At 41.4% G+C, this 11867-nt stretch overlaps 1 protein-coding gene across 2 annotated transcripts; it reads right to left on the bottom strand.

Moving 5' to 3' along the window:
* Positions 1-5700: 5700 nt before the first annotated feature.
* Positions 5701-11317, bottom strand: LOC147624558 (putative serine/threonine-protein kinase At1g54610). Of its 2 annotated transcripts, XM_086819571.1 has the most exons (8): positions 10486-11311; positions 9063-9347; positions 8646-8963; positions 7988-8037; positions 7650-7877; positions 7036-7125; positions 6817-6937; positions 5701-6719 (listed from the first exon to the last, which is right to left on the bottom strand). In XM_086819571.1, the coding sequence occupies exons 1-8, from the start codon at positions 10858-10860 to the stop codon at positions 6198-6200; spliced, it is 1989 nt and encodes a 662-aa protein (XP_086675697.1). In that variant the 5' UTR covers positions 10861-11311; the 3' UTR covers positions 5701-6197. The 2 variants fall into 2 exon arrangements, with proteins under 2 accessions (XP_086675697.1, XP_086675698.1); XM_086819572.1 differs by lacking the exon at positions 7988-8037 and having other exon boundaries at positions 7036-7136; positions 10486-11317.
* Between the last annotated feature and the right edge of the window lie 550 nt (positions 11318-11867).

Raw genomic sequence — 11867 nt, 5'->3', positions numbered from 1 at the left:
CTTTATGGCTATAAAAAGTAGTTTGTAATTAGGTATACCTTTCTTAAGGCTCAAGGCTCACATCTCCAAGCTCATGGCTCATGTCTCCAGGCTCACTGCTTATGTCTCCAGGCTCACTGCTTATGTCTCCAGGTTCATGACTCATGGCTCATGGCTCGTGTGGCTCACGGCTCTAGGTTCACGTCTTTTAGTGTGAAGTTGTGGGCTCATGTCTTGTACCCAAGAGAGCTAGTTTGGCCTGGTTTTTGTGATTTTTTAGACTTGATAGAGTATTAGTATTCATAATCTTAATTAAGGGTTGTGATGCAACTAATGAAGTGTTTTTTGATTAGTTTTGGATGATTTTATATGCTTTCACTGTACCAATTTAACAATACATGAAAAAATCCTGAAATGCATGAATAAAAATTAACTTCACTTTAATTTGACAACCTAATGGAGCTCAATGTTCATGTTTTCGGACTGGAATCTAAGCCTCTTGTGCTCTAATTTCATGCAAATCAATAAAATACCATGGTATTACTTTACCAAAAAAAGAACATAGAATGCCATATGCAAAATAAACTATAACTTTCAAAATTGAACACATCCAATGCTCCAAAACCGTATGTTTTTCAGAGTGTAAGCTCCTAATCACACGAAGAAATATTGGGTGATCCCCAATAGCTTAGAATGGAGTGAAAAATAGAGCTAAACCCTAGGCTAGTCCTCGGTAGTGGCGCCAAATATGTTCAAGTCAAGAGCTTACCTTAGCCTTGCTAAAGCATATGACGTTAGGTCTTGCCTTATTGGGTGCGCTAGCTCATTCATTGCATCCTCACTCCGTTGTCACATCGGAATGCTCCTTTCCAAAGGGGTGAAGGGAGAGCTCTCAATGCCTAGATGGAGGCAAGAAGAGATGGTTCTTCGGGATGGTTCTCTCTCATAATAGGCAGGGGCCGAAGAAGCTAATCAAAGAGGAAAGCCCATAGTCAAAACCTACTCAAGCATGCATCCATCAAATAAGCATGACCTCAAAAGCATACAAGCAAGCAAGAAGAGGGAAGAAGGATAGCTCACAAGTAAATTATCGCAAGGGAATGATTGTGTATTGCTTATTGTCAACAATAACTTATATACCATTAACTAGTTTTCACACTCGGGCAGCCAAACTTAAAAATAACTTATATACAATTGACTAGTTTTCACACTAGGCTGGTCAAACTTAAAAATGACTTATATACAATTGACTAGTTTTCACACTAGGAGGACCAAATTTAAAAATGATTCGACCTCTATTACTAGTCTTAAGCGACTATATACACTAAGTTGGTAGACTTTCTCTATTTGACATTAAGCTCATGGTGGTAAGGCTGCTTTAAATGTTCCAGTGTTGTCTTATAAAAGATAAGTGCCCATTGTGCAAATAAGATGGCAAAGCGCCTTATGGTACACCTTACGATAGGTCGAGCGGGGGTGAAACCATGTTAACCAATGTAATGGTTAACATGGCTTTTCCCCCATCTTGGACAACCCACACTATTGTCTTTTTTCATAAAGTAGGAGACCCCCTATACCAGATTATTATAATGTTCATTCATTGGCCAAATCATATGGAGCATTTTTGGAGCCTTGGGTTATTGTGAGGAGAGGGAAAATACCATAGGTCATCCAGGTTTCAAGAGGAACTACTCCACCCTAAATAACATTTTCACTCTTTGAACGATCATTGAGCAGGTGTGAGAGCATGGAGGCAATGAGTCTATTGTTATTTTGTGGATTTTACAAAGGCCTTTGACTCAGTTTTGTAATTTTTTCCCTTTACTCGTGTAAAGGAGTTGCATTTTCTGTCAATTGTATTCACAAGGCCTACGTAATCTGTAAGTCCTAATTTTCTTTTGGTGGCACCTAGTTCTTCTTTTCTCTATGTTGTCTTCACATATAATTCACTGATGGATCAAATGCCACATCTTTTTAGTTGCCTCCTAGGCTATAGCCAACAATAGCACCATGCCTCCTAAAGAGGAGATATTGGGCTCAAGTGTACCTTAATGGCATTGATTTTAGCACCTACTCATGCATCCCAAAAAAAATTCTTTTTGGTCTTATAGACTTTTTGGGTCTTTTATAGAATTCTACAATCTTTCTTTCTTTCATTGTCATGCATAGCTCCCCACTTGTAGTAATTATAGTAACTAAAAAATTACTACTCTTCATTATTGACATGGATGGTATTGTCCTAAGAAAACCAATAGGACCCCAACATCCTTTATTTTTCTTTAATTTTCATTTAATTTATTTTTTCCCTTTATCTTAATAATAGGATCCCAACATCTTCCATGCAATAGCGAGGGGGAGTGGGCTTTAACTAGGGATAGTGGGCTTCTCTTTTCGGCACTTCCCTTCATGAGACGTGGGCATCTGTGGTTCGCTCAGCCTATGTCATGCTCATGCTTGTTGGTCATTGGACCTCTGTGTATAGTTTTGTCAGTTGCAATCGGGTTACATGCACTGTTGGTCATGGTCTTCGATCGGGTTGCATAAAGGTAACATGCAGGTTTTTGTCTCTCCCGTTGTTGTATCTTCTCTTTCATTATTACATGTTTTGGTTATGAGGGGAGTGGTGTTACATGTTGCTACTCATGGTCATACAATCTTGGTTAAGCATTGATGGGTTGGTCTTTGGCATTATGCTTGCTAGGCCTCTATCGTTCGCTAGGCCTATGACTCTCCTGCTCGTGCTCGTTGGCCATTTGTGGTGCGCTTGGCCTAGGTCCTCATGCTATTGTAGGTGGTTGCATATGCTGGTGATAGAGAGGGAGTGGGCTATAAAAAGGAAGAGTGGCCTCCTCTTTTCGAGGCACCATCATGCATGTCATGGGCGTTTGTGGTTTGATTGACCTCTATGTGGTGTGTTTATGCTTTTCCTCATTAGGCTTCTATATGGCTCCCTCAACCTAGGACATGTCTGTTAGTGTTTGATTAGGTTGCATGCTACTGCTCGTGCTCTTCGATTGGGTTGATATAGGTACATGTAGTTTCTTGTCTCTCCCCCATTATTGTGTCTTCTCTATCTTCCTTATTATATGTTTGGGTTATGATGGTTGGCATGTTACTACTCATGGGCATGTGGTCTTGGTTAGGTTGGCCTCTGATATCGTGCTCATTGGGCCTCTATTGTTTGTTGGGCCTATGTACCCTTGTGCTTGTGCTTGCTTGTCATATGTGGTTTTCTTGGCCTATGTCCTTGTGCTGCTATAGGTAGTTGCATGCTATAGGTAGTTGCATGCTGGTGATTAAGGGGGAGTGCGTTGTAAACAAGGGGGAGTAGGTCTCTGCTTTGTCTTAAGGTTTTGTTTGTTTGGGCATGCGTGTCCGTGTCAGTTATGTTGCTTTGTGTCTATGCCATTGTTGGGGTGCTAGGTGGCATGTTGCTTTCTGTCTTTTTGCATTTGTGTGTATTTCTTTGTGTATGTTTGTGTCTATGTGTTTTGCTTTCTCTGATAGTGTGTGTTGCTTTCTGTGTGCTACTATGTCTGCTTCGAAGCATGCTAGGCATCCTTTGGCTAGTATTACAAATGATGCAGTGGCCCATGTGAGGATGTCACTAGAACTTCTACAAATCTGACTGTTGTGCTGCATGCTTTTCCGCATATTGTTACTCCACCCAATGGAGAGAGCAGCTTGACAATCTATGTTATGTGAAGGACAAGGTTAGGTTAGCAGCATCTAGCCCAAGTGTTAAAAGAACACTCCTTCAAAGATAAAAATCCTCAAAGTCTCTGTTACCATCGGTTTGGGCAATGGTGACATGGATCTTGTTTATTAGGAACCCTTGGAGAAATTCATCTGTCTCGAATGCATTAGTGGGCTTTTTGTATTGGAAAAAGGTGGTACATAAAGTCATGCACATTTCCAAATTGTTATTTGGGTCATGGGCTCCTCTTTGGTAAGTATTGGCAAGCTTATCAAGAAGCACATGGGTTAGGATGTATCCAAACCATCGGGAGGATTGTCATATGTAAGGGTCTTAGGCAAGTTTGCTTGCACACTTATGAAGGCATGTAAGGCTATTGTATGATGGATTTTTAGAAAAACCCTTTTAGATTCTTTTGCCACAATGTGATTGCTAAAAAAACAAGGTGATTTAAAAAACTAAGTTTCTTTGTCACCTATCAACTTGTATGATGGATTTTTAGAAAAACCCTTTTAGATTCTTTTGCCCACAATGTGATTGCTGAAAAAACATGGTGATTTAAAAAACTAAGTTTCTTTGTCACCTATCAACTTGTTTGATTGGGCATATGTGTACATGGACAATTGCATACCAAATAGACTTGGTGTGACGTTGAGTCAACCTTGTTGTGCATGCTTCATAGTGCGAATTGGATTATCGTGAAGATAGGCAATGCATGGATAAGAGAAGGGTTGTAGTAGTGTGGAACATCATGAAAATGCCGTATGTTATTCAATGCATAGACGTTGATGAAATCTTCTTTTCAAAAAATTTCCTTTTAGGTACTTCAAGGATGGTCATGGCATTGTAGTGAAGAATCAAAAGGCTAAGGTGATGGTCTCAAAGAAGAAAGAGAAGACAAAAAAATTGATGTGCTCGGTAGCAAAAGCAACCCGATCTCCTTGAATAGTGCTGATATTCACCCGTGTGGAAGAAAATCTGCCTAACAAAGCCTATTATCGAGTCTCATAATTTTGTGTCTTTTTCATCTAGCCGAAAAGACAAGGAGGTGGTTTTTATGAAAAATGTCTCGAAATACAACGTAATTTGTCATCAGACCACTGTAAGCACATCTTTACATAATATATAAGGTTTCCCATGTTGATCTCCAATTTTTTTAAATCTTCAATTTTAGAAACTTTTTTAATAAGTAAATTTGGTGTAAACGTATCTTTACATAATACATAAGGTTTCCTACATTGATCTTCAAAAACTTTTTTTTTTTAACTTCAATTTAAGAAAGTTACTTTTACTAATTTTGAATTATTTTTTTGAGATTTGGTAAAACTATTTTTTAACTTTAATTTAAAAAACAAACGATCTATTTATCTCATTTTTTTTCCAAAACTCATTTTAATATAATAATTTCAAATGTGAACTTTTTAAGTAGTTATATATAAAACCTTAGACTTTATTTGGAACCTTGACTTTATTTGAATAGGAGACTCTCACAAAAATTAATTAATTCAAAATATTGAATAGAAGACCATGTCTTTTCTGTCTAGTCAAAAAGGCAAGGAGGTGATTTTATGTACAATGTCTCGAAATATAATGTAGTTTATCATCAAATTGCACTTTTTGGGATTTGGTGTAAGCATATCCTTACATATAACATACAAGGTTTCCCATGTTGATCTCCAAAACCCTTTTTTTATATTTAATTTTTAAAAAATAAAAGTAAATTTGATGTAAGCACATCTTTACATAATATATAAGGTTTTCCATGTTGATCTCAAAAATCTTTTTTTTAATCTTCAATTTAAGAAAGTGAATTAAATTTTTTAAAAGCTTTGGTTAAACTATTTTTTAACTTTAATTTCAAAAACAAACTGTATATTCACCTCACAAAAAAATTTCAAAGATTGTCTTAATTTAATTCCAAAATGTGAAATCTTTTTAAGTAATTACATATAAACCTTAGACTTTATTTGAATAGGAGACCTTCACAAAAACCGTCCTTAGAAAACCATTTTGTACATGCATAATAAATATGAAAAGGCTTTGGTGAACAACGAGCCCACACCTCTTTAAGGTAAAAATGATATATGAAATGGACTAACAAGTCTCTTGAGTCCTACTTGGTAGTCATACCATGCATAAGACATCAACAATCACCCAAAATCATACTTGTAATCATATACCATGCATAATCCATCAACAATCACTCAGAGCTCCTTTGCACATCACATAATCATACAATGTTGGATGACCAAGGCACATCAAGATGGTTATTGATCTACAAGGGGAGCTCGAAATTGTGCAAATGTGAAGTGGGTATCCACGCTAATTTGTCCGAATGTGAACACGGTATGTCAATCTCGACAATAGAAGCCCTGACAAACTTGCGCAAATTGTCCGAATGTGAAGAGGGTATACGAATCTCCACAATTCAAGCCCGGACGAAAATACACAAATTGTCCAAATGTGAAAAGGGCGTAAGTTAAATCTCCACCCCACAATCCAAGCCCGGACATGATGAAAGCTAACCACCAATGGGAAATGATTCTCTCTCGGGAGGATGCCCATCAATTTGTGCCTTCGATTCAATGGTGGGGACATGGTCCTCCACGGATGGCATGACGATGTGAGAATGGCCATCCCCTACCTGAGGCCTCAGGTTGCTCTTGCTGCCATTGCTCCTCGTCGACGCTGCAACGCTAGCCATGTTTGAGAAGTCCCCACTCTGCGAGAAATCTGTAGTCGTCAACCTCGATGATGATCGACCGGGCGGTCGAGGCGGGGCCATGCGCCCATCTTCGCCCATCTTCGCCTTTCTCGTTGCTCCCCGAGCAGCCCTGCTCCCCCCCATAGGCCCTGAAATGGACGCCAATGTAGTGGGCACAAGACGGCGAGGCGGACGGAGGAGAGAGCTACCCTGACCATCACCATATACCTGGCCTGGCCGAGATGCTTCCATGGGGAAGCCCACCACACCGTCTTCATGAGCAGGTGGGAACTTCTCACTCTTGCTCTTCGCCTGCGACTGGGCTATCATACGCCGCCTCTGCAGAGGATTAAGATGTTTTTGTGTCAAAAACAGAAGAAGAAGAAGCTAAATTAAACCCAAAAAAGAGAGAGAAGAAGCAGGGATATGGAATTACCTGTATATTAGGTTGCAGTTCTGCATTTGCTTCCGGAGCAGGAATGGCTTTGTTGGTGCGTTCTCGAGGACCCATTCGCTTGGAAGTGTCACCAAGTTTTCTTCCAGCTCCAGCTCTTTGCCTACCAAAACACATGTACATAGATAATCTCATGCAAATAATCTCAACCATAAATGCACGCAACTGTGAACCTGCCCTTTCATTTCAAATCAAAATCACCTTCTCGCCTCCTCGTCCCTCGTTTTGGCATCCATCTCTTTGCTCGGTGGATATTGGGGAAGGCTTGAAGGCTCACAGGCGTGTGGCTCACTAGTGAAGAACTAACATACAACATGTCAGTGTGACAAATAACATGAGAAAAACCTCTCCTTGCCTATCAAAGTTGCATGCATTAAGAACCAAGATGGCAATCTCTCTCTCTCTCACACACAACCCCCTCCCCCCCCCCCCCCCCCCCCCCAAAAAAAAACAGATACATATATATATACCTAGATGAATCCAAGAACATGCCCAAATTCACCTTATAACAAAGTGCAATTTATAACCTCATGGTAGTCATCCGCAAGACAATAAACCATCAACTCCATCATGCATAGTATGGACTGGATACTATGACATCCCCACTAACGTCATCAGTGCCCAATAGTGGGTGTAGAACTTGGTATCAATATATGCACACCCCACGCGTGCACACACACACATAAAAGCATACATTCATACAAAGGCCTGAGGCACACACTATACATCAGGCTCCTTGGATAGCTCTTCACACGACATGATTTTTCACAGATTTCAGAAATATACAAACATGAAACCATTAGTGCTGCGCTTACTTCGCTTGATAAAGCTGAAGATGCAGTTCCGCGCTCGGGTGGTTCAATAGCCAGTAGTTTGTCAAGAAGAGACAAAGCAGGACCTGGAAACTTATTGAAAGTATCCCCAATACAACGCTTGTACGGTTGCTGAAACTTAAACATAGTTGCATGGGGAAGCTTGAGTCTCTTCCAATAGTCCTCCGAAGGCGACCCACACAGTTTAAAAATCTTGTGCAGCTGTTCAACCTGAAAAATGAGAGCAACTGCTCAATAATTTTGATAATGTATGTTTGTATTCAATCTGAAACATCATCAAATGTGTTCAATCTAAAACAGGCCATCAAATAATGTCTTACCCCCACATCTTTATGGGAGCACATTCATGTGCATGCTTATTACATTGATTCTGCACAAAGAGAGGGGCCTTTTGATGTCAAGTACTTCAAAAAAGTGTACCATCCTATGTTACTGTGAATGAGGACATTCATGTGCATGCTTATAACATGTGCATTGCATTCTGCACAAAGAGAGGGGCCTTTTGATGTCAAGTACTTCAAAGTGTACCATCCTATGTTACATGAATGAGCACATTCATGTGCATGCTTATTACATGTGCATTGCATTCTGCACAAAGAGAGCGGCTTTTGATGTTAAGTACTTCAAAGTGTACCATCCTATGTTACTGTGAATGAGTGTCCATCCATCACTCAAAGGAGTACCAACACAAGTGCTGTGCCACATGGTCACAAGGACAGTCTGCTCACGACCACCTCCAGCTGGGCTCAAGCCTCAGGAACAGGCAAGTTGCACTCATGTACGCTTGAAGCCTAGGACTAAGGTTAATGCAGTGTTTAACAGACATGATTGAAGGTAGATGTCGAGTCTTCATTGTAGCTCTCGCCCTCCCTCCTGGAGGATCGCTTCTTGAAGTATGCCTTTTTGTCACAAAGCAGAGCATGCTTTCAATGAGCATAAGAAGGGGGGAAAAGAGAGAGGTGGGGGAGAGGGGGTTACCTCAGTTCTACCAGGCAGAATTGGCTTTGATGCCAGCAATTCTGCTAGAATGCAGCCTGTACTCCAGAGATCCACAGAAACCCCATATTCCGTTGCACCCATTAAAAGCTCCGGTGGACGATACCAGAGTGTCACAACCCGACTCGTCAGTGGCTGCTTCTGATCTGGATGGAAAAAGGTAGCCAATCCAAAATCTGCAATCTTTAAGATGCCAAAATTGTCAAGTAAAAGATTGGAGCCTTTGATGTCTCGATGGAGCACATGTCTGCTGTGGCAATGCTCAAGCCCTGAAAGAAGTTGGTGTAAATAGCACTTCACCTACCACATCACAAAAGCTACTCTTACTCCTTTGTTCACTCATACCATAGAAATTTGCAGAAATAATCATGATCACAACAGGACAGGGATAAGCAGAACCTGTGGCTCTGTAAAATTGATGCCAGGACAAGATGCAAGCCCAGCAAGGTCGTGCTCCATGTATTCAAATACGAGATAAAGACTGCATGACATCCGGGATGTCACAAGGCCTTCCAGTTTTACAACATTGGGATGGTCAAGCCTTCGCAACACAAGTATCTCACGGGCCATAAACCGGACACTTTCTGGCTCCAGATTGTCAAACCGCACCTTCTTCAATGCAACAATCTTACCTGAATCCAGATCACGAGCCTTATAGACATTACTGTATGTTCCCTGCCCAATCTGCCAAAAGACTCCTTAATTTTCAATGTCATCAGTGGAAGGAAGAAAGCAATTTGCAATTTTGCATTCAGAGAAAGCTACAATAGAAAAAGAAGACAGTGCACTCTTATACACACGAATTCGCCCTTTGGTTCCTTGGTTCCTCCCACTGCTATGCATGACCTACCTTAATTACCCTATTTCTGAGTACCTAAGGGCCCTACTGCTGGTGACATGGTTGCCCAGTGAAGGGCCAGGGCAGATGGACGTTTGAACGCTGGGGGTGGTTGCAGGTCCATTGTGACATGTTCTGTGTTTATCCCTAAGACCTGGAATCAGAAGAACTGTGATCAGGCATCATTCCAACCCTGCAGCAACCCACACCTGGTGTTCTGAGCACAGCAGGAGTATACAGAACAGAAGCAACAAGTAATCTCTCCTACTCAAGTGACCCCTTCACTCCCAGACTTGCATCGAGGTGATCTAGCTTCACCAATCACTGTCAAATCCCCCCCATCACCATACTGCTAGTGTACTGGCTATGATAAGAGTACCCCTTTCTGAGTAAACAGCCTAAACCTGCATTGCCCACTCCTACTGGACTACCTAGGAAAAATATACGCATGACTAAGCTGTTAAAAATTACTTTAATCTACAATTTTTTGGCGTAAAACCGACCCTGTAAGGGTGATTGGCCTTAACTCCCAATCCCAGCTCACTTTCAACTAGCTAGGAGAAAGATACAGAACCAGCCATTACCACATTTGGGTCCAAGCTTTGAATCTACCAGCCCACCTCCCTTGCATCATTCAACTCCCTGTTCAAAACTAGCAAAATCGTAGACACCAAGCCATCAGCAAATATCATTGCTGATTGAGCCCGTAGGGATGATTGAGCTTCACTTTTGAGCCTGCATTGCCTGGCTCCTAGATCAGGAAGATACATAAACCAAGCCACAGAAGCTCTTCAGTCCTAATCCTAAGTCACTTTACTCACAAAATGCATCATGGAAATCCGCCCTGCTCCCTGCCCATAGACTACCAGCTGGCAAAGGCAGACTCCTTGAGGGGTAAACCAAAGACTCCTAGCAAAGGCAGACTCCTTGGGGGGTAAACCAAAGACCAGGTTAACAAGATCTCTTAAGGATATGAGTACTTACTTTGTCAAGCTTCTCAAAGGAGTCAGCTCTCCGTGGGATCCAGCCCTTGATGGACTCTCCTGCAACTGCAGAGAGCCAGGCAGGCCATCCCGCTGCAACTTGCTCACCTTCTATTTGCTTGGGGAGGTTACTGGGCACTTCAACACGAGCAACCCTTCTGTCTTTCCTTTTGGTTGCAGGGGGTCTGGGTACTTGAAGGGCGCCCACATGGTCATCCTGCTTGGTATGTGCCTTCTTCTTCTTACCATCTCCTCCTTGCTTGAGATCGAGCTTCTCTGATGCATCGGAATGCCTACCTGATGACTGGAGAGAGGGCTTCCCGTTCAAGGTAGACAGGAAAGCTGCTGCTGCTTGCTTGACACAAGCACATCCCATTACTGAGCATTCTTTTGGCTACCAGATGATGCTGATGATGATCTCGAAGCTTTCTGCTTCTTTTACTGTGATCTTCAACCTGTTCTGAGTGACTTAACCTTCCCACATCTCTGTACCGACCCACATTGCAAAAATGCGCTTACAGGCTCAACTGACAAGTGCCCATCAGTGAAGCTTTGAGATCTCGTGATGGGTCTTCCAGAACACGTTTAAAGGGAAATTGAAAGAAGGTATCTCTGCACTGAGGAGAACAGGCATCGAAGCTGTTGAGAGCTGTACATGTTGGTGTTTCTGATGCAGTGATGCAGCTGTATAAACCTTTATTGTTGGGGTGCGGGTGCGTCTGCGTCTGCGTCTGCGTCTGCGTCTGCGTGCGGGTGCAGCCGTTGGTGCAACAAATACTATACAAATTCTATGGTGGTGTTGGTAAAGACGTTGAGTGTCTATGCATGTACTCATACTAGTCTCATAGTTATATGTATGGATGGCATACACCCTGGCCCACATGACTTCATCAACGCATTTGTAATGTCCTTAAACTTAACGATAAATTGATTTGTACTTGCAAATCCTTGGTTGCTTGCTAGATGTCTCGTGGTCTAGCAAGATTTGACGCAAGCACAAGGTGCATGCAAAGTTTAAGGAAGATTTATTCTTGTTGTGGCAAACACTATAAAAAGACAGTGTTCATGTGAGGTTGTTAAATTCAGACACAATTGAGCGGGAGCCTACCATATTACATCATATCTCTAATGAAAGCCAGTGCTATAAAAACCTGGCATTTAGTGTTTTTTTCCCGATTGAAATTTGTCTTTGTCTTTATTTTATAGGGATAGTATTCTTACATAATTTAGTTTTAGTCCCAACATATAGTTGCTTTTCAATAGAGAATACGACTAACCTTTGAGGATTCTCTTTACTTTACCTTGTTGGTTAAATGTTTTTGTTCGAGCAACATCGACCATGTCCATCTAGGGTCATCTAATCATTCATCTAATCATGTGTGC

Source organism: Cibotium barometz, chromosome 25 (assembly GCF_041138505.1).
Source record: "Cibotium barometz isolate CiBa-2024 chromosome 25, ASM4113850v1, whole genome shotgun sequence".
Lineage (NCBI taxonomy): Eukaryota > Viridiplantae > Streptophyta > Polypodiopsida > Cyatheales > Cibotiaceae > Cibotium > Cibotium barometz.
This window is presented reverse-complemented; position numbering and strand designations above follow the sequence as displayed.

Excerpts from the sequence above, each read along its gene's own strand:
- LOC147624558 (XM_086819571.1), bottom strand. The coding sequence starts at position 10,860 with ATGGGATGTGCTTGTGTCAAGCAAGCAGCAGCAGCTTTCCTGTCTACC. Across the intron at positions 9,348-10,485 it reads CCTTTGAGAAGCTTGACAAA|ATTGGGCAGGGAACATACAG; the intron begins GTAAGTACTCAT and ends GTCTTTTGGCAG. Across the intron at positions 7,126-7,649 it reads CTTCAGCTTTATCAAGCGAA|TGAGCCACACGCCTGTGAGC; the intron begins GTAAGCGCAGCA and ends GTTCTTCACTAG.